At 35.6% G+C, this 22,386-nt stretch overlaps 1 protein-coding gene across 2 annotated transcripts; it reads right to left on the bottom strand.

Moving 5' to 3' along the window:
- Positions 1 to 16,432: 16,432 nt before the first annotated feature.
- On the bottom strand, positions 16,433 to 22,115 carry LOC121264609 (chlorophyll synthase, chloroplastic). 2 transcript variants are annotated; one of them, XM_041167870.1, is made up of 15 exons: positions 21,876 to 22,115; positions 21,597 to 21,641; positions 21,339 to 21,427; positions 20,951 to 21,038; positions 20,209 to 20,294; positions 20,026 to 20,112; positions 19,833 to 19,898; positions 19,664 to 19,747; positions 19,492 to 19,553; positions 18,184 to 18,259; positions 18,036 to 18,098; positions 17,835 to 17,916; positions 17,660 to 17,736; positions 17,340 to 17,387; positions 16,433 to 16,841 (listed from the first exon to the last, which is right to left on the bottom strand). In XM_041167870.1, exons 1-15 carry the CDS (start codon positions 21,982 to 21,984, stop codon positions 16,779 to 16,781), a joined length of 1,125 nt encoding a protein of 374 aa, XP_041023804.1. In that variant the 5' UTR covers positions 21,985 to 22,115; the 3' UTR covers positions 16,433 to 16,778. The 2 variants fall into 2 exon arrangements, with proteins under 2 accessions (XP_041023804.1, XP_041023803.1); XM_041167869.1 differs by having other exon boundaries at positions 21,339 to 21,430; positions 21,876 to 22,113.
- Between the last annotated feature and the right edge of the window lie 271 nt (positions 22,116 to 22,386).

The raw sequence follows: 22,386 nt of genomic DNA, 5'->3' as shown, positions 1-22,386 counted from the left end.
CTTTTTAGAAGTAATTATGATCATTATTGTAAATAATATTCTAAGACGACCATGTATTTGGTGGAAAAAAAAAAAAAAGTGGATTACTGCTTCTTCAAAGATTTATATGAAAACCTTTATATGAACAATTGAAAAAGGCATTTTATACGGAGAAAGCAAATGTACCTTTAAAATGATAGTATGTAAAATTATTATTCTACGGAGAAAAGATGAGAATTTGGAATCATACTTCATGTCTCAACCTCGACACTAGAAATGAAAAAGAGATAGACAAGATATATGATCATAAAAGATAAAAAATTAAAAAATTAAAAAAAAAAACAAAACAAAACTCATACTAATGACTTACAACGAGTACATTTTTGGTAATTAAGCTTGATCAATTGTGAGTTTTAATAGAAAAGAAAAACTATACAGGAAGATAGTTGAATAACAGACAAGTATTGAGAAGGAAAAAGAGATAAATATCAAAAATCAATTACATATGATCCATTCAATATTGTCGATATTCTCTATTAAATTAATCAACTTTTTTTTAATTGTGGGTTTTTTTTTTTTATTTTTTTTTTATAACTTTAGAAGGATTGAAAGATTTTATTTGGGATCTCTTTAACTAGAGGCCTTAGGAGACAGCCTAAGTTACCTAGTGGATGAATCGGTCGTGAACATACCAAATTAAATCACGTTATTTTGCAAGTCTTTCGTTTATGGTACTCGCTGTAAACCTAGCACTTCCCTTCTATTATGAAATTTTTAAGATAAATTTATTCACCGCTTGTGTTATGGACGACTTGGGATTATGTCAATATTTTGTAGAAATAACAGCCTACGGTATGAGTAATTTAGAATTTTTCCGTCCACTACTGTTAACAAAAAAATGTTAGAATAATTTTAAATAGGGACTTCATTTAATTGCATGTTTTATAAAACGGGTTAGACATATATATATATATAGCTCACAATGGTATTTTATTTTAACCCATTAAATTGAGTAATCATTTAGAATTTATTGCACCTTAGTAATATATGATTATATCCTATTTATATTGTGGTAAAATTACTTATATAGGCCTGGAAACTCAATGGTCTTTATTCTGAAATTTTTATAGATCCATTGAAATTTGAGTCCTTAATGGGAGGACTCCATAAGTTTTCTTTTATAAGAGGTTAGGTCCCTCCTCCTCTCCATATATCTATTGGCTTGCTCCATTGATAGCTGATAATTTGTGAGGAGCAAGGAGGGGAAGATCTGTCTGTCTGCATTCTCCAAACATAGCTTCTGCTGGTACATCTTCACCATTTTCGTATTCTGTATTGGTTCATTCAGATGCTACTTTCTAGCATGTATTTTCGTGCTTTTACATTTGGTATCAGAGCCACCATGCTAAGATTAGAATCTTTCGTAAGAATGAGAGGATGTTCTGTTTTCGGTTTTCTTTTCTCTATGCAAATCGATCGTTCAAAATCAAATTCGTAGAATTTATTTATTGTAAATCTTCAAACCGTTTGGGCTTTTATTTTCTCTTCATTCCTTCCGCAGCCTTACTGTTATGGTTTCGTTTAATATATATATATTTTTTTGGAACCATTTTTGGGCAAGAAAATCGTATTACATTATCGATTGATCAAACTCATATCAAAATCGTTTTTAGAATACTATTTACTTGTTTTAGATGTGTTTAATTCGTGGCTTTGTTTCCGTGATGAGTTTTATAAAACTAGGGTTCATACCCTTTTCAAAGTTTGATTAATCCACACTAAATATGGATACCCATTGTTTTAAAACATCATATATGTATTTTTCAGGTATTAAATATTGTTTCCCCTAAATTAATTTTATTTTTTGACCTAAGAATTGCAAGAAATTGAGAAAAATCCATTTGAAAACTCATAGACTGGGATTGCTGATCCGTGACCCATTTTCAGACTGGACTGGAGGTTGAAGATGAATTCTCCTCCAGAAAGAACGTTGCCCACGCGCATCAGGTGGCGCCTGCGGTGCGTGTAGCCCCACAAACAGTGTTTTTTGTCATTTTCTTTTTCATATATTTATTTACTTGCCCTATTAATTCTTTATATATTTTTTGAAAAAATTTTGTAACATCATAAGACACTTTTTTATATTTTTGAACATATTTTCACTTTTTTCTAAGGGCTATAGTGTACTGTATATTATGATAAATTTTATGGTGAATAGTCAGTATCTTATATGATCTGTGCATAAATGTACTCTCTCTCTTAGCATGTGTTGGATGCATATTAATTTTGCAACTTGTTATAAGTATTTTTTGTACATATATACTTTTCAAGTTCATATTTAATTTTAGACATATATGTTGTCTTATATACCTGAACTATTCACACTATTTTTGTCTCACAATCACATTTGAACTCTAACTTTGATTGTGTCAAGTTGATGATTATTATTATTATTATTTTGTGATTGTAATTTATGGGCATTCAAATTATCCTTGTTTTTCCATTAAGTGAAAATTTTGAAATATTAGTGGGTGGTAATAGCCAAAGTGGCACACTCATTAATATTTAAAAAAAAAAAAAGATATCTATGTTTTCTAATTTATTGCACACAATATTTTGCCCAAATGTGTTATTGTGTGTGATATTTTAGAAAATGGTGTGAACTAGTTAATGAGATTGCATTAGTCTAGAAATTTTCTTCTGCCTAAAGGCGACGGTATTTCAAAACTGATGTGATTTTATTAATTAGCTTTGTGATATGTTTTAAGAATACCTTATAGCATGTTGTTTAGTCAGCTCAAAGGTGACTTTACAATGATGCACCAAGCCTCTTACCGTAATGAAGCTCATATGGTTCTGAGCTTAATTATGGATTGTCTAATTAATGACCCATATTAATTAGAAAGATTTGATATCATCCATTGACTGCATGCATTTTGTTTGGATCATAATTAAATAAAATGTACTATTTCATGTTTCTACAGTTTTGAGTGCCTCCTTTATTTCAAGTTAATTATCTGCTATTGAAACCTTGACTGGGAATAATTATGTGAGATGGAAACGAGACGTAGAAATTGCTCTTAGTCTTTCGGGATTGGATTTTGCCCTGGAGGAGCAACCTTCAAAACCTACTGATAAGAGCACTGCTGAATATGTGGTTGAATATCAAAAGTGGGATATGGCAAATAGGCTTTGTTTAAAGATCATCAAACGTTCTATATCAGATTCCATTATGGGAGCTATTCCGGACAATGATAATGCTAAGAAATTTTTGGATGTCATAGGATAAAGATTTGTTGAATCCGATAAAGCTAAAACTGGAAACCTGATGGATAAACTGATGAGTATGAAATATGATGGTTCTAGTGGAGTTAGAGAGTAAATTATGAAAATGATACATATATCCTCTAAGCTAGAAGCCCTCAAAATTTCTATTGCTGAGCCTTTTCTGGTTTATCATGTTCTTAACAGTCTTCCTAACCAGTTTAATCAGCTAAATGTAGCTTACAGTGCTTAGCGAGATAAATAAGATTTAAATAATTTGATAGTAACATATGCCCAAGCGGAGTGTAGGATGCGTCGTGAGACTGTTGAAACTGTGCAATTAGCTTTTCAGCCACAACAGAACAATGGGTCATTTCATAATCATAAGTCTAAATTCAACAAGGGAAATAAGTCACACTGAAATCAGCACAGTAAAAGGTTTGAAAGTCAGACTTCTGGTGGTCCTAAAGAAACTATAAAGAAAAATTATCAATGTAAGTTTTGTAAAAGGAAGGGTCATTGGCAAAAGAATTGTTTTAAGTTTAAAGCTTGGTTGGAGAAGAAAAAGAAGAACTCGGCAGGTATCTCATTGGCCTTAGTTTGTTTTGAGTCTTCTTTAGTAGATGTGCCTTTAAATTTTTGGTGGATAGACTCAGGTGAAAGTATTCATATTGCGAATTCCTTGCAGGGGTTCGTAAGCAAACGGATGCCAAGTGAGAATGAAGTGAGCTTGTGCGTTGGGAATGGAGTTCAAGTGAAAGTCGAGTTTATGGGAGTAGTAAAATTATCTTTGGAGTCTGGTTTTTCTCTTGTTTTGGTGAACACAATTTTTATACCGTCAATGAGACGGAATTTGATTTCTATATCAAAACTTGATGAATCTAATTTTTCTTTTAAGTTTGGCAATGGAAAAGTTGAATTGTTTTATGATTCTCGTTTGGTTGGAAATGGTCTTTTGTGTGATGGTTTATATAGAATGTCTTTGGCTTCTTTTGGTGAAGTCTCTTGTGTTACCAATGTAGCAAAAAAAAAGTTTTTAATCTATGAATTATCTTCTATGTTGTGGCACAAGAGGTTAGGACATATTTCAAATGAAAGAATTGAGAGATTGGTAAAAGTTGAGATAATTTCCTCTCTTGATTTTTCAGATTTTAACACATGTGTGGACTGTATAAGAGGAAAGCTGACTAAATCCATAAGAAAGGGTTCTACTAGGAGTGATGGTATTTTGGACTTAATACATACAGACATTAGTGGACCTTTACCTTCTACCATATGTGGGCATAAGTACTTCATAACTTTTATTGATGATTTCTCACGCTATAGATATGTTTATCTGATTAATGATAAATCTCTAACTCTTGAGAAATTTAAGATATTCAAAATAGAAGTAGAAAATTAATGTGGAAAAAGTATTAAAGTTGTAAGATCTAACCGTGGTGGTGAGTATTATGGAAAGTATGATGAGTCTAGTCAAAACATGGGCGATTTTGTAAAATTTTTACAATGGTGTGGAATAGTGTCTCAATACACCATGCCGGGAACACCTGAGCAGAATGGTGTTTTTGAAAGACGAAATCGGACTGTAAAGGACATGGTTAGGAGTATGATGAGCAGAACAAATTTGCCAGAATATCTATGGGGTGAAGCTTTGAAAACTACTATGTATATTTTAAACAGAGTTCCCAGTAAAGCTGTTTCAAAAACTCCTTTTGAATTGTGCACTGGCCGTAAGCCAAGTTTGGCTCATTTCAGAGTTTGGAGATGTCCTTTAGAGGTTAGGATTTATAATCCTTTTGAAAAGAAACTAGACCCAAAATATACTCCTGGTTATTTTATTGGGTACTCAGATAGATCAAAAGGATATAAGTTCTATTGTCCTAATCGTAGCACCAGAATTGTTGAGTCCATTACTGCAAAATTTTTTGAGAATGATGTTGGTGTCAGTGGGAGTTCTGTATTGAAGGAACTTTTTCCTAATCCTAATCCGGTTGTTGTTCCAGTTCATGTTGTACAAGAAAGAGTAGTTTCTCCGCCAATTGAAATTGTTAGTGAAGAACCTAGACAACAAGAAGAAAGTCCAACAGTTGATGGGAACCAAGGTGGGCCTAGTCTTAAAGATCATTTGTAAATTCTAGATGGGCCAATTACAAGATCAAGGACCAAGAAGATCAAGGAAGCAATGCACGGATTGGTACAATCCACTTGGGATGAAGCTAGCAAGAGCCCAACACTCAAGATGGGCTTGAAAGAAGGAGAACCAGCTTTGATCCACTTGATTCAAGCTGTGGAAGACATGGCTTAGAGATAGGGCCTATTGTTATTTGAGACTTCAAATTTGGTTAAATGATTTATTTTATTAGTTTAGAATAAGTGGGCTTGAAGATGTCTGGCCCACACGTCTTATTTTCAATGAACTAGAGTTTTCAAGAAGGCCTTGTATTTTGGCCAAGGGCTTACTTGGAAAGTTACTTTTAGGAATTAGGGTTTTAAGAGGTACTGTAGCGTTACTGTAACCGTACTGTAGCCGCGGTACTGTAGCGTGACACTGTTCATCTGGGGCATTTTGGGTAAAAGGGGGCTTTATTTTGGATAGGGTTTTAATTAGGTTTAGTTTAAATACTCCTTGTAGCCTCATTTGAAGATCAGACAATATTGAATTTTATTTGTGAGTTGAGTTTTCTCCTCTTGTTCTTGATTGAACTCTTGAACTTATCAAAGGTAAATCACAACCTTTGTGGCGTTCCTCCTTTGTAATCTGGGTTCTTGAGACGGGTTCTTCAACGGGTCTAGATTTTGATATAATCTAGGTTCTTGAAACGGGTTCTCATCGGGTCTAGATTCTCCATCCTTGACTTGATTTTTGGCTTTCTTGGGGAGTTTTCAAATTGATTGTGGGTTCAAGGGAATTCATTCCCGCGGGTTCATATCAACATGGTCAGTTCTACCTTGAAATGATGGTATTTTCATTTTGATGCTCCCAAGGTTCTTATCTACTCCATCTCGACCCCCCGGCTTTGCCCTAAGTCCCCTTCCACGCCTAACTCCTCTATGTCTACCCAATCCAACTTCATATGTTAAGTCTTCCTCATCCTCACCATCTCCCTCATTCTCATACTCATTTTCAACTCTATACTCACGTCGCCTCCTATCTCTCCCACATTGAAGATTTCTAATCGCTGCTTCTTGATGATCCATCCTATCTCTCACTTCACCCAACACAAAGTTCAATCGCTCAAACTGCTGTTGCATGGCTTGCAACACGTAGGATGAGTTATCTGCTCTCCCCCTTGGTGATGCGTTACTCCGCTGAGACATTATAAGGTGCTGCACAAAAGAATGTTAGTGGCAAAAAGAAAACCTCACACACTCCCTTACGTGTTTAAACTCGAATAATGGCACTCCACTTGTGTTTCACTCTTAATTGGCTTTTTCCTGATAAATATAGTCTCACACTCTCTTGCCTTTTACCTCAAGAGTTTTCCCTCTCAAGTTCTTTAAGAACTAGTTGAACTAAATCAAGACAATACAACCTTGTATTATTCCAACCAGTAATATAGATCCAAGAAACAAGAAACAAGGAAAGAATAAAACGACACGAGACTCAAAGAATTTATATGAGGGAAAGAGTAATTATAGAACAAGATACCAACTACAAATATGTATTCAACTCATTTGACGATAAAACACAATCAACAAATATTTTTCCTTGTCTTTGTTGTAACTATGTAGCAACCTTTAAATATGCTACCTCTCTTTATCTTCTTCTCCTTTTTTTTTTTTTTTTTTGAATTTTCTTTTCTTTTCTTTTCTTTTCCTTTCCTTTCTTTTCTTTTCTTTTCTCTTCTTTTCTTTTCCTTTCCTTTCTTTTCTTTTCTTTTCTTTTTTTTCTAATTCAATCACAAACAGAAATACTCAATTGTAAAAATCAAGCAATTGAATCGAAGCACACAAGAATTGACAACGAAATAGAAGAGAATCAATGGAACGACATTCCAAGCAATTGACAAACTCAGATATGCATTGAACCCTAGAATTTTGAAACCCTAGGTGATGCAAATTTCAGCCAAACCCAAAACCCTTAGAATTTTGGCAGCCTACTTTTCGCTTCTGCAATTTTTTTTTTTTTTTTTGGCAACTCTAGAACAATGTAGCCCTAGAATTATATTTAAGGATGCAAGAAATTAAAAGATAGAATCAGACCTGATTGGAAACCTTGCTCTGAATACCAAATGATATGAATCCGTGGGAATGAATTCCCTTGAACCCACAATCAATTTGAAAACTCCCCAAGAAAGCCAAAATTCAAGTCAAGGATGGAGAAACCTAGACCCGATGAGAACTCGTTTCAAGAACCCAGATTACAAAGGAGGAACGCCACAAAGGTTGTGATTTACCTTTGATAAGTTCAAGAGTTCAATCAAGAACAAGAGGAGAGTGAAAGAAAAAAAGAGAGTGCAAATGAAAAATATAGTGAGATGAAAAGAGATAATGAGGCCGAAACATCAAGAGAAAGAGAGAGTGAAAAAGAAAATATAGAGGTGGCTGAGAGTCAAGAAAAAAGAGTGGTGCCACAAGTGGAAAAAGAAAGAGAGATTGCAAAGAGAAACAGAGAGACAAAAGTGAGTTTTTATGCTAAGGCAAACTTTTATACTAACAAATTTAACAACTCTTTGCCTAGTGTTGTTGTTTCTTTGTTGCAGGGATATGAGGTCATGATTCCTAGCGGCGTGTTTTGTGGATTGCCACCTATTAGGGAGATAAAGCATTACATTGATTTTGTGCCAGGTGCGACAATTCCTAACCGACCTTTCTTTGAAGAACATGAGTTTTTTACACACTTGAAGGGACAAGGTATGTCGTTGACTATAATGCATGCTAAGTGGGAGGACTGTGTTGAGACTTTTCCTCATGTATTTAAATACACACAAGGTATGGAAAATTTTGTGGTTGATGCTTTAGCAAGAAGGTACGTCTTTATCTTCATTTTAGATGTAAAATTGTTGAGACTTGCATATAATAAGGAATTGCATGCTAATGATGATGACTTTGCTAGTGTCTATGGAACATGTGAAAAAGCATCGTTTGGTAAGTTCTATAAATTAGATTGGTACTTGTTTAGAGAGAATAGATTTTGTGTGCCAACTAGTTTTATGCTTAAGTTGCTTGTGTGTGATAGACATGGTAGTTTGTTGGGTAACTTTGGTGTAAGGAAGACTTTCAACATGTTGCATGAACATTTGTGGAAGTATTACTTGCCATTCATTGAGTTTGCATATGAATGGAGTGGTGTAAGAAAAACTTCAGGTGTGTTTCATGAACGTTTGTGGGAGTATCTTTTGCCATTCATTGACTTGCTAGATGAACATTTGCGTGAGTATCATTTGCCCTTATTAGAGTGTGCATATAAAACCTTGCATACTACTATTTCTTATTCTCCATTGGAGGTTGTTTATGGTTTTAATCCACTTACTCATTTACCTCTGATGGCTTTGCTTGTTGATGATAGGAGTAGCTTGGATGAACATTTTCAATTTCTTGAGAAAATTAATGAAAATACACGTGAAGTAGATCTTTCAAGTAAGTATCAAGTTTTTGCTATTTTCAATGTTACTAACATTTTTCCTTTTGATCCAGGTGGAGATTCGAGGTCGAATCATTTTGAGGAGAGGGGGAATGATGGGAACCAAGGTGGGCCTAGTCTTAAAGATCATTTGCAAATTCCAGATGGGCCAATTACAAGATCAAGGGCCAAGAAGATCAAGGAAGCAATGCACGGATTGGTGCAATCCACTTGGGATGAAGCTAGCAAGAGCCCAACACTCAAGATGGGCTTGAAAGAAGGAGAACCAGCTTTGATCCACTTGATTCAAGCTGTGGAAGACGTGACTTAGAGATAGGGCCTATTGTTATTGGAGACTTCAAATTTGGTTAAATGATTTATTTTATTAGTTTAGAATAAGTGGGCTTGAAGATGCCTGGCCCACACGTCTTATTTTCAATGAACTAGGGTTTTCAAGAAGGCCTTGTATTTTGGCCAAGGGCTTATTTGGAAAGTTACTTTTTAGGAATTAGGGTTTTAAGAGGTACTGTAGCGTTACTGTAGCCGCGGTACTGTAGTGCGACACTATTCATCAGGGGCATTTTGGGTAAAAAGAGACTTTATTTTGGCTAGGGTTTTAATTAGGTTTAGTTTAAATACTCCTTGTAACCTCATTTGAAGGTTAGACAATATTGAATTTTATTTGTGAGTTGAGTTTTCTCCTCTTGTTCTTGATTGAACTCTTGAACTTATCAAAGGTAAATCACAACCTTTGTGGCGTTCCTCCTTTGTAATCTGGGTTCTTGAGACGGGTTTTTCAACGGGTCTAGATTTTAATATAATCTAGGTTCTTGAAACGGGTTCTCATCGGGTCTAGATTCTCCATCCTTGACTTGATTTTTGGCTTTCTTGGGGAGTTTTCAAATTGATTGTGGGTTCAAGGGAATTCATTCCCGCGGGTTCATATCAACAGTGGTTGAGTCAGTTTCTGAGTCACAAGTCAGAAGATCTCAAAGAGAAAGAAGGTCTGCATTGCCTAATGATTACATTGTCTATTTGTTAGAGAGTGATTTTAATATTGGGCATGTAGTTGATCCTGTCACTTTTAAGCAAGCCTTGACATGTCCTGAGTCAGATAAGTGGTTAAGTGCTATAGAAGATTAAATGAATTCTATGGAAAAGAATAGAGTATGGGAACTTGTTGAACTTCCTCCAGATGCTAAAGCCATTGACAACTAATGGATTTTCAAAAGTAAATTAGACTCAAAAGGGAATGTTGAACAAAAGAATGCAAGATTAGTTGCAAAAGGGTTCACTCAGAGGGAAGGCATTGACTATAATGAAACATTTTCACCAGTTTAGTCTAAGGATTCCTTTAGAATTATTCTGGCACTCGTGGCACACTATGATTTGGAGTTTCATCAGATGGATGTAAAGACAGCATTTTTGAATGGAGATTTTTATGAAGAAGTTTATATGAGACAACCTGAAGGTTTTGTTGAGAAGGAAAAAGAAAACTTAGTTTGTAAGTTAAATAAATCCTTATATGCCCTGAAGCAAGCATCTCAACAGTTGTATTTGAAGTTTGATGAGGTTGTAATTTCACTTGGTTTTGTTGAAAATGCAGTTGACCAGTATATATATTGTGACGCCCCGACTCCGACGTACGGAAACGCTAGAATCGTGACGTCGAGATGATGACAACACGGATCACACATTCCAATGAAATGTGCTCAAGTGTGTGCAATATGCAAAAGTGCACAACAAAAATCGCAGCGGGTAATATAAATAAGTCAACTAAGTACCAGAATTTTTAATACCAATTTACATAAGCAAAACGTTTAAAAAAGTTATACAGTTATCCCAAGATAAAATATAATACAAGCTAAATACAGATATGAGTGATTACAAATCACTCCTCGAGCGGAGCCGAATCTTTAGGCTCACCCTCAGCTTCATCTACATCGAAATCTGCGTTACCATAAAACGGCACCGCAGGTAAGTATAATCCAAACATCCATCAGGATAAAAACGCATTAATGCTACCAATAAACAGATCCCAATACCTCATTTTCTCCGAAAATGATTATTTTCCAACACAAGTCAAAAATCTCATTTGACCATAAACACCCCATGAATAATATCCATCATTTTTCCAGAAAATGTGCTCGTAACCATTAAATCATGAAACAACAACAAAATCATTTATCGGACATTGTAGGAAGGAATCACAGGCGGGACTCTACCACCATCCATGCTTACCACCATCCCTACCGCATGCACCGTAGGGAGGAATCACAGGCAGGACTATACCACCATCCTTGCTTACCACCATCCCTACAGTTCCCTTTCACACAAGAGTTACTTATCAGAGCATTGTAGGCGGGAATCACAGGCAGGACTCTACCACCATCCCTACCTCGTGCACCGTAGGCGGGAATCATAGGCGGGATTATACTACCATCCCTACAGTCTCTTTTCCTTTTTCTCAAACCAGTCAATCCAATCATTTCAAACATACTCAAAATCATTTCTCACATGAAAATCCAGTTTTCAAATAAACACATGAACAAATATGCAATCATGCGAAAACCCAGTTTTCAATTACAAACATGAACATCCGTGCAAATGCAATGAACAAGACACGACACCAATATCCAACAACCAACAAATGTCAACACAATCCAATCACACAAACAACTCCATTGTCCAATCCATCCAACCCCCTTACTCCTCGAACTCAGTCCGGCATAACCAACCAGTTCACAGTAAAATGAGTCAGTGCAAAAATACATTTAAATCATGAAAGTTATTTAAAAAAATACTTACATCGTTATATAATAATTTTCGAAAGATCACGGAGCTGCAAGAAGTGGCAACACAACTACAAAACAGTGCAAAATGCATTGTGGCCGTAGGTCTCAAAAATCCACTTTTGAACAAGGATAAACCAAGACCCGAGATTGATAGGGAAGGACTTAGGAATGTCGTTGAAGCTAGTATTGGTGGTGGTTGGTCGTGGGTGGTGGCGTAGAGGGTGGTTGAAGGCTAAAATGCCTAAATCGAAAATGTTGATGAATGTGCTTCACCGGTGGCAGATCGGGGCTAAGGATGGGTGCATTAGGTTGCTATGAGGTCAATGATGAAGTGGTGAAGAAATGGTGACCGGAGGTGGCGTGACGGCGGCCCGCGAGCACAAGAGGTGCCGCCGCTTTGCGTCTTGCGTGGGGACAAACGGCGGCGCGAGAGGGGCTGGGATTGAATGGGGTGGTCGCCGGCCGGTGGGGAAGGGAATGGGAGGGGCGGTGTCGCTGGACAGTGGTGCACGACGGCAGGCTGGAGGACGACGAAAACGCATGGGGAGAGGGAGAGAGGTGCAACGCACGGGAAATGAGAGATAGAAATGGGAAGAAAGAAAAAAGAAGAAAAGAAAAAGGGGGAAAAAGAAAAGTGAGAGAAATGAGTGAGGTTCAATCCTCACATCTTGGGTCATAAAAACGATCCAACGAAAATAATTTCAAAGCAGCAAGTTAAATAATAATTTAAACGTAATGATAAAATGAAAATAAAATAATTAAATCCAACAATAAACTAGTTTAAAATAAAGAGCAATTTAAATAATGAACAATTATTAATAACAAGAAAACACATTGAATTAACAATTAAAAATCTTAAAATAATATAACGTAAATCATCTAAAATTTAAAATAAGAAAACTCATAATCTTAATAAATGTAATAATTTACTTAGTCAAAATACACGTAAATACGGGGTATCACATATATCGCAAGACCAGTGGGAGAAACTTTATTTTTCTTATTTTGTATGTAGATGACATTTTGCTTGCAAGCAGTGACTTGGGATTACTTCATGAAACAAAGAAAATGTTATCTGCTAATTTTGAGATAAAAGATCTAGGAGAAGTTTCTTTTGTGCTTGGCATTGAAATATGTCGTGATAGAGCTCGTGGTTTATTGGAACTTTCTCATAAAGCTTATATACGGCGTGTACTACAAAGGTTTGAAATGCAAAACTGTACACCTGGTGATGTACCCATCATAAAAGGAGATAAGTTTAATAAACCTCAATGTTCCAAGAATGAGCTCGAAAGGGAATCTGTAAAGAACATACCATATGCTAGTGTTGTTGGGAGTTTGATGTATGCTCAAGTTTGCACTAGACCAAATATTGCCTATGCAGTTAGTGTTCTTAGTAGGTTTCAATCGAATCCAGGGCAAGAGCATTGGAAAGCAGCTAAGAAAGTTATGAGATACTTAAAAAAAACTGAAGGTTACATGCTCACTTTCCAGCGTTCAAATCACCTTGAGGTGGTAGGCTACTCAGATTCTGATTTTGTTGGATGTCAAGATGATTTGAAATCGACCTCAGGTTATGTTTTTATACTAGCTGGGGGTGTTATTTCTTGGAAGAGTGTTAAAGCAAACTCCGGTGGCATCTTCTACTATGCAAGCTGAATTTGTGGCGTGTTATGGAGCTACTATCCAAGCTGTTTGGTTAAGGAACTTTATTTCTGAACTAAAAATTGTTGATTCCATCTCGAGGCTAATTACTATTTATTGTGATAATAGTGCAGCGGTGTTCTTTTCAAAGAATAATAAAAGTTCTAGTGGATCCAAGCACATTGACATCTAGTATTTGGTGGTCAGAGATAGAGTTAAGGAATGGCAGACAAAGATAGAGCATATTAATACATAGGCGATGATTGCAAATCCTTTGACTAAGGGTCTCGCTCCTAAAGTTTTTAAAACACATGTTACTAATATGGGTATTGTGGAAACTTTTGATGTTTTTGGTTAGTGGGAGTTACTTATGTAAAAAGAACTACATTTTGGCTTGATCCCTTCACAGGGTACGTAGGCAATCCATTTGTTTTAGGGTGTAGCCCCTTTCTAATAAAAATAAATAAATCTCCCTTATTCATAAACTTTATTTTTGAGTATGCATTTGGCTTATGTATTTTATTATGATATCATTATGATCTCGATACATATGGATAAAAAACATAAGATGAGTCTCTTTTAGTGACATGTGGGTTCATTTTGAAGCATTACGAGGACTGATATGAATTAGCACAGCTTTTGATCACATTGGTGCTAAGTTCATACTACATACTACCACATTGGTCGGAGGATAGGGATCCATGTCAATAAGGATATTAGCATTTGTCGCTGTGGAGTGGTCTTACATCGTTTAAGTAGTGTAACGACTTCCATGTTCGATGTTGATATTCTTGTTAAACCGGATCGTGTTTTTTAAGGTACTATCATTTGAGCTATATATTTGTGTGGCCACCTATGTAGTCTAACCCGAGAGTCATTTTTCAAACAAGCTTTATTTTATAGCAATCAATATTTGCCCAAGTGGGAGAATGTTGGAATAATTTTAAATATGGACTTCATTTGATTGCATGTTTTATAAAACGGGTTAGACATATATATAGCTCACAATAGTATTTTGTTTTAACCCATTAAGTTGAGTGATCATTTGGGGTTTATTACACCTTAGTAATATAGGATTATATCCTATTTATATTGTGGTAAAATTACGTATGTAAGCCTGGAAACTCAAAGGTTTTTATTCTGGAATTTTTATAGATCCATTGAAATTTGAGTCCTTAATGGGAGGACTCCATAAGTTTTCTTTTATAAGAGACTAGGCCCCTCCTCCTCTCCATATATCCATTGGCTTGCTCCATTGATAACTAATAATTTGTGATGAGCAAGGAGGGGAAGATCTATTTGTCTGCATTCTCCTTCCGCAGGTACATCTTCACCATTTTCATATTCTGTATTGGTTCATTCAAATTCTACTTTCTAGCATGTATTTTCGTATTTTTACAAAAAACACCACAAAATTTTTTAAAATAAATATAAATTAATTTTTTGCAATAGAGAACAATTTCTAAAATACAAAAATGGAGATAAAATCTAAAAAGGGAGAAATAAACAATTTTTCTTTTTTTAATTTTCTTTCAATTTACGTTAAATAGTTTTGGCTTTTTTAAGAAATTAATGTTGACACGTAGGAGCTTGTAATTAGTCCACGTATTTTCAATTAATAGTGATGAACTAAAAAATTAACGGTAGACCCGATTCATCCATAGTATGTAATCCCTATAAAAATCCCACAGTAACCTAATTAACTACCTTACAAATATAATTGTAAATATATATATATATATATATATATATATATATCTTATAAAATGGTATGATTTGTGGGATACGTGACATTGTAAAAAAATAGGTCTATAAAGAGTTATAAAAAATCACCTTAAAAAATAGCACAACTTGATGTTATACATCAAATCTACTTTACACTAAAAATAAGTTATAATCTCCCAAGCCACATTAATTCATATAAGGGATATCAATAATATTTTTTGTAAATAAAAGAATTTTCTATGTTATAGTGATAATTGCACTTTTTGGTTTTTGGAACAAACAAGAAGCTTTTAGAATGGTAAAGGACATCATAATATCTTAGGATGTTGACCTCTTCACATCATAATGCCTCTATGTAACGGTTGGCTCTATAGCCTATTTTACTTTCTATAGCAGAAGCTAACTTTCTTTACGTCTCCTTGCCTGCATTGACAATCTTTTACGTGTATGCACAATGCTTATCATATAATAACTACCTAAATGCAGTCTCCAAACATCTAAAAAATAAATAAATCTATTTGCAAGCGTATCTATTGCCACATCAAATACACTACTTATGTGAAAGTCCGCCACATCAATTTATATAAAAATATATTAATACTTTGATTCTTCTTATAAATATAATGGGTCTCACAATAAATAATATGTTACAAATTACACTTGTAAATGACATAACTAAAAAAGAAAGAACGACAACCTAAATCGATACAAAACATCATAATGATGCGTCTTTAGTAAGTCGGTGAAATGATTTTCAGCTAACTTGTGAGTTGCGATTCTTTCAAAACCTTGTTTTAACATTACAGTTGGGTCTTTTGGCCTCCAAAGTAGATCGAATATCAACAATCTTTTTGGGGTTGCAAATCAAAACTTTTCAATATCCCACTCACAAAAGGGTTTAACAAAAGTAAAGACACGTACCTTGATATGATACGTTAGACTGTAAAGTTATTTTTATTATAACGTATCACATAAATTCATGTCAGTTTAAGTTTATTTTTGTGAAATTTTTTTGTAGCTATAATACTTTTCAAATACGAATACGTAGTACTCCTATCCTATCACTAGATGCCATGTAATTAAATATGAGTGTTTATGTAAATAGTTTTAATTACATAACATGGTATCTACTAATTTTCTCCCACTCATTGAATATTACCGCAACATGATGGGTTCCAAGATTGAATTATGGTTTTTCCATTCAGCCAAAGTCATGTTTATTGTTTCACGGAGCAGAATAGCAGACAAGTGGAATCAGGAGTGAAATCCATCTGAAAGTTTATTGGTCAAGGGAGAAGACTAGGGAGAACAATGGTAAGATGCACATCTGAAATATAAAAAAGTACACTTTAAGAAAATGAAAAATCTAAATTCTGAAATTCCACAAAATGCCGTGATAGGATGGATGAACTCGTTAAGAAATGTGATAAAATCTCATTTCAAAACTGAATGAAACACTGAATTTAGAGTACTATCAAGATTGCATTATTTAGGCATCCGTGAAATGCAAATTAGGATATCAACAAAGAACAATGGTACAACAAACACCACATATACAACAACTGCTTTCTAGGTCTGCCTTCTGCTACACGAGAAGCAGCAAAACTGGGAAAGCCTACATTGATCTTTCTTCAGGCAAAGAGGAAAAGAGGAAACTCTGATATAGTTTAATCAGCACAACATGCTTACAAACTGTTCTATTAGATAGGAGTAGCTTCGCACCTTAACCCCTGTTAAGAGAGCTTTTCACTCTGCATCCATGTCTTCTGTCTTTGCTGTGGCATTTAGCAAGTGGTACATGATAAAAACTAATGGCTGGTTGCTAGAGCAGTCACCAAAAGACCTAGCACAAGAAATGGCTGGGCGCTTGCCTGAAATAATAAATATAAGAAGTTATATTTTAGTCCATATTGCCAAGGATAATAACCAGCTAAACAGAATGCCTAAATGGGCAAACCAGTATTGGGTTGAAAAACCCTGCTTGGGTTGTGCCACAACATCTAGGAGTACCATAAGGTGATCCCAAATCCCACATGGAAAGATCTAGAGAGTATAGGATGCTGAAGTATTAAGGATTTATAATCCACACTATTTTGAATACGTCACCCATAAAGCACCTGTTTGGATCGTTTTGGAGGTTGGACATGTTATGACTTATGACACATGACATAATAGACTAGAATCAGAATCTATAATCTGGAAGTACTACTGGTGCATCTGACGAATGAGACAACTATCGTCTGCTAGTACTTAGTAGTTCATGTCCACTACAAGTTGTTTGTATTAAAAGGCATATTCTCAACGAACTTGATCTAGCAGTATGTTCACATTTCAGAAAATTCTGGTGGTACCCAATGATGAATATGTACCTGATATTTGACATCATACTTGACAGGATCTTTAAGAAAATACTGAAACTGCAGTGCACAAAATTGGTATTAGCAGAGTGCTTATTTTGTAAAATAATGACAAAGAAACACCACTGTAAATAAGTATATACTATAATCAAAACAGCATAATGCTTGTCATGAATGGCACCTATTATAACTTGAGGCAAAGGAGAAAATAATTCAGTATATAGGCGGCAAGATATACCTGAATTGAGACTTACTAGAATGAAAAAAAGGGACTAAATATTCAAGGCCGAACCTTAAATTTCTACAATCGAGAACAAGTGTAATGGCTTTACCTGAAAAACAACTTGTGGTAATATCAAAGCAAGTAAGGCTAAGGCATAGTATGGTTTACCAACCCCAAGCAGATAACCTGCAATCATCAATTCATTATTGAAAATGGAAGTTAAATTTCAACATAATACCAGCACCAAATAAATATGGTTAAAGAAATAGTAAAAAACATCGTACCTGCGATAGATATCTGAGTTATGTCAATAGCGCCAACACAAATCCATTTAGCAGTTTCAGCACCAAAAGCAACTGGAAGTGACTGTTCAGAGAGCATTACCATACATAAGGATGTGGCAGCTACTTCTAAGGATGGGCAATAAAGTGTTTCTAACACAGCAAGAATTTGTACTACAAAAACGTAAGAGACAATATAGGTACCTGAAGTCCCAATGCTCTATCTCCTTCAACACTTTTAAAGTCATTGACAATGGCAATACCCAACTGAAATGTGATGTAGCAATAATCAAATATCGATTACTGGATCACATAGTTAACATACATAAACAGACACTCCCAAAAACCTTACCCCGGCTATGCTATACAAGAGAGTCAGAACAATTATGTCTGGTGTAAGTGTCCCAAATAAAGCCTGACCAGCCCACCTGTCAATAAGAGATTGAATTTAAACTAGTTATGTAACATGGTGGAAGTCCTTTATTCACCCAAAACATTAGAATTATGAAGTTATGATCTTTTTTTATTAGTCCATTGTATGAAACTCGCATTGAATTAACATTTTTGAGCCACCCAATCGAGAAGAATTAAACCTATAACCTGAATGACTTTCCTTCCTGAAAGACATCCAACCCAGAAACAAGTAACAAATATCCAGTTCAAGAATCCTCGGCTATAAGAAATGGACAACCAGAAACGGTGTGGTAATTTTCCCAAGGAAAAACTTTGGTATTGACAACCATCGCAACTCAAAGTCAATTTTGATCACAAAAGGATTACTTGCTCAGATCCATCATACACATCCTGGCCTCCTCACGTGCACCATGTGAAAAAGCACTTACAACTAGACACTTTTTTCTTGATAGGTATAAATGAATAGAAAAATGAAACTGGTAGAGCGGATAAGATTATGTGGTCACAATCCAAAAAGGGGAATTTTACTGTACAGTCCTACTATAAGTCCCTCATGACACACTCTACAAGAACATTCCCATGGAAGAACATATGGAAGACTAAGGCCCCCCTAAAAGCTTCTTTTTTTGTATGGACAGCTTCACTCTGGAAGATTCTTACCTGAGATAATCTAAGGAAACACCGACCCATTGTATTGGATTGGTGTTATATGTGTAAGAAAAGCGGAGAGTCTGTGGATTATTATTACATTGTGATGTAGCCATGAGCTTATGGAATGATATCTTTGCTAGAGTGGGACTCCTTTGGATAATGCCAAGAAGGGTTGTTGACTTTGTGGCCAGCTGGAGAGGCATTCAAGGTAACTCTTAAATCGCAGCTATGTGAAAGATGATACCGATTTGCCTATGGTGGTGCATATGGATGGAGAGGAATGATCGGAGTTTTGAGGATCGCAAACGGACAATGGACGAGATTAGAACTTTTTTTTCTTCATACATTATTCCATTGGTCAATTGTAATAAACTTTAATGGTGTGAATGTACATGATTTTCTTTAGACAGTCATGCATAGGTGTGGTTCTTGTATATGTCCCGTGAACTTGGCTTCGCCTATTTTTAATAAAATTCCCATTTACTGATATAAAAAAGAATAGAAAAATGAGCTTAAGAAAGAAAGAAGTATATATGTTGACAACTCTGGGTCTGTCTACATTTATATTAGCAAGGGCAGCAATATAGGCTCTTACCAGGGCAAACTAATGTAACTTGCTCCCAGGGCAAAATTTCCAACCCATCCATTCTGTTTCAGCTGCAACCGGATTTGGAAGTCAGTCATGGTTTAAGCAGATTTTCCACTAGACATGAAGGAAAGTAGAATGGTTTGACTTATTGAAAAGGATGACCAAAAAAATTAAGCACCTTTAGAGGTGGAGCAGAGTATATGTAAGAAAGTAAGGATCCGCCGACAGCAAGGTAAAAAACTGTAGGGAAGTCGTGCCCGGCCTAAAAAGAACATGGATTCAGGAACTGGTATTCATCTTCAATACTTCTATAATTAGTAAAACTAAAACCCATTAAAATTACCCACCCAAATGTCTAAAAGACCAGCAAGGCCAAGTCCACCCAAAAGCAACAACCAAATTTGTGTAATGACCTGAGGAAATATTTTCAAAAAAGAAGGAAATGATTATAAGTGAACCACGCAGTAGTACTTGTGTGCATGCAAGGCAATTGATTAGATTGCTGAGTCCAAAAGGGGGAAAAAGAGTTAAGTTACATGCCTCACTCTCAGATATAGCTCCCGAAGGAATTGGACGATAAGGTTCATTTATTGCATCAATTTCTCGGTCATACCAATCATTAAGTGTCTGAAACGTGGAACAATCAGAGAAGTTTACATTAGATGAGTTGAAGTTCTTGTGCAGTGGAAGTGGAGCCCTATGATATATCTCCAAGAATTGTACCTGTGTATAACCAGTTAGAAATGGGCCAGACATCATCATGCAAGCAATTGATTTGGCAACATCCTCTAAGTTCCAGTGAAAATTTCCTGCCGGCAAGAAAAACCGAATCAGAAGAATAAAATATTGAAAGCATACTCACAGACACACTACGGACACATTAAAAACAGTCTTGTGAATAAGCAATTTTAGGCATTGAAAAATTCTTGGATAGCAAATCGATCTAAGCCTAAAATTTGACAGGATTTATCACAGATAGTTAGGCAAACCCATGGCTGACTATGCTAAAAGTGAATGTATCAAGACGGGGAGATATTTAGTAGAGAAAAGCATATATATTGTGAAATCACCACTTGTCCCAAAAGCTTAAGCTGATGGGAAGAGGTAGATTTTATTTTATATCTTAACATTCTCCCTCACTTGTGGGCCAGACTTCCCTTCAATGTGTAGGCCCAACAAGTGGAATATTTAATTAAATGGGGCAGAGTGTAGAGTTAGGGTTCGAACTTAGGACCTCTGCTCTGATACCATGTGAAATCACCACTTTTTCCAAAAGTTTAAACTGATGGGAAGAAGTAGATTTTATTTTATATCTTAACATATATCATCTGCTTGCAAGTCGTACTGACTGGAAATAACAAGTAAAAGACGACAGGCAATGGCTAAACCAACAAAATCCTAATACTAGGATTAGAATATTCCTAAGAAAAGATGCTACTGATTTTTCAGTATGCAAAGAGGGTACCTGAAGCCGCAGCTCCGCAAACCACTCCCCATACAAGTGGAGGCCAAGTAACAGGCTTTGTAAGTTGAAGTCGGATCTTCCATTTATTCTGCAAATATAAATCACAAATTCACAACGTCTACTCCAGTTTAAATGCTTGTCTATAACATTATACATATACACTACGTATATGCAGTAAACTGCTTCAGAAAGCCAAGCCTAAATTAAATTAGACAAATTTACAGTAAAGTCGTGATAATTACACTTGAAAAGTGGAAATCTCGAACAAGTGACTGCATGAAAGTTGTAAATTTGTAATTGAAATGGGAACTATTAGCATTCAAGATCCGGTTCAAGTTATGCCTAGAGAACACGAAATTAACTTCAAAATATATAGCTCACGCCTCACAGTTTCTTGCGCCGCTCCTTTGATGCCGAGAAGCTGGTTGAAATTGGAACCACTAGCAGCCGGTGCCTTATCTGGTGCCTGAGATTTAACTGCTGAAAACACAAATAATAGCTACCATAAAGACCTTGCACTGCCTCATTATCAATTGCTATTTTATGGAGTTAACTAGTTCCTAACTACTAATATTAACTTCAATTTCTCGCTGACAACCAGAAATTTATAAAAAGAAGAAGACAAAATCATTGAAGCTCAAAAGACCTTCGTTTGCATCGGTCTCCGCTGCTCTAATCGTAAGTCTCCTTCCTGTAAATTTCGCAGAATCTCTCAGTATAGAGAAAGCATGCAACTTAAGTTCGAGCACTGAACCGAAGGCCGAATTTTGGTTGCTAAGAAAAGTATAGTACGTAGAATTAAATTTCCAAACATCTTACAAAGAGGTCAATATGAAACGGTAGTTTATAAGACTCCAAAATTTCATTTCTTTTACTAAGTTTTTCTCGGCAACCAAACGGAGCATTTATGGTTGAAGGAACTCACGGGTGAAGGACACAGAAATCGGTGTCAAAACGGGCGGCCGAGTTCGAATTCGGTTGGAGTTGAGATTCGACAAACAAACGGAAGAAACGTTGTTCAGAACGGACGCCATAGGAGACTGAGCTTCTGAATAGCTCAGGGAGAAATAGAGAGAGACTCCGAGCAGGCAAGGGTGGAGAGAAAGATAGAGGAGTGAGCTTTTGGGTTTAGTTGATAACTTCTTCCTGCAAAAATGTTCGAAAAATTAACGAAATGGCGTTTTCTTGGTGTGCCTTGTACTCGGATTACGTTTACTTTGTTGAAGCTCTCGTAAAGAAAACTTCTTTCTTATTTAATTCACTACCCCCACACTTATAAAAAAATACCTCATGAAAAAACAAATACGCGTAGAATGTAAGAGTAAACAGTGAATGTGAGAGAAAATTAGAACCTGAGAAAGGTCTGCCTGTAGACAAATTTTATTTACAATAACAATAACAATAACAATAACTAAATTATATTAAAGGTTATTTAT

Source organism: Juglans microcarpa x Juglans regia, chromosome 5D, assembly GCF_004785595.1.
Source record: "Juglans microcarpa x Juglans regia isolate MS1-56 chromosome 5D, Jm3101_v1.0, whole genome shotgun sequence".
Lineage (NCBI taxonomy): Eukaryota > Viridiplantae > Streptophyta > Magnoliopsida > Fagales > Juglandaceae > Juglans > Juglans microcarpa x Juglans regia.
This window is presented reverse-complemented; position numbering and strand designations above follow the sequence as displayed.

What these genes read in the sequence shown, in the direction of transcription:
- LOC121264609 (XM_041167869.1), bottom strand. Translation starts at nt 21,984, where the DNA reads ATGGCGTCCGTTCTGAACAACGTTTCTTCCGTTTGTTTGTCGAATCTC. An exon ending in AAGGAGCGGCGCAAGAAACT is followed by an intron (nt 21,039 to 21,338) that starts GTGAGGCGTGAG and finishes TTATATTTGCAG; the next exon opens with AATAAATGGAAGATCCGACT. An exon ending in ATAGAGCATTGGGACTTCAG is followed by an intron (nt 17,917 to 18,035) that starts GTACCTATATTG and finishes CTCTCTGAACAG; the next exon opens with TCACTTCCAGTTGCTTTTGG.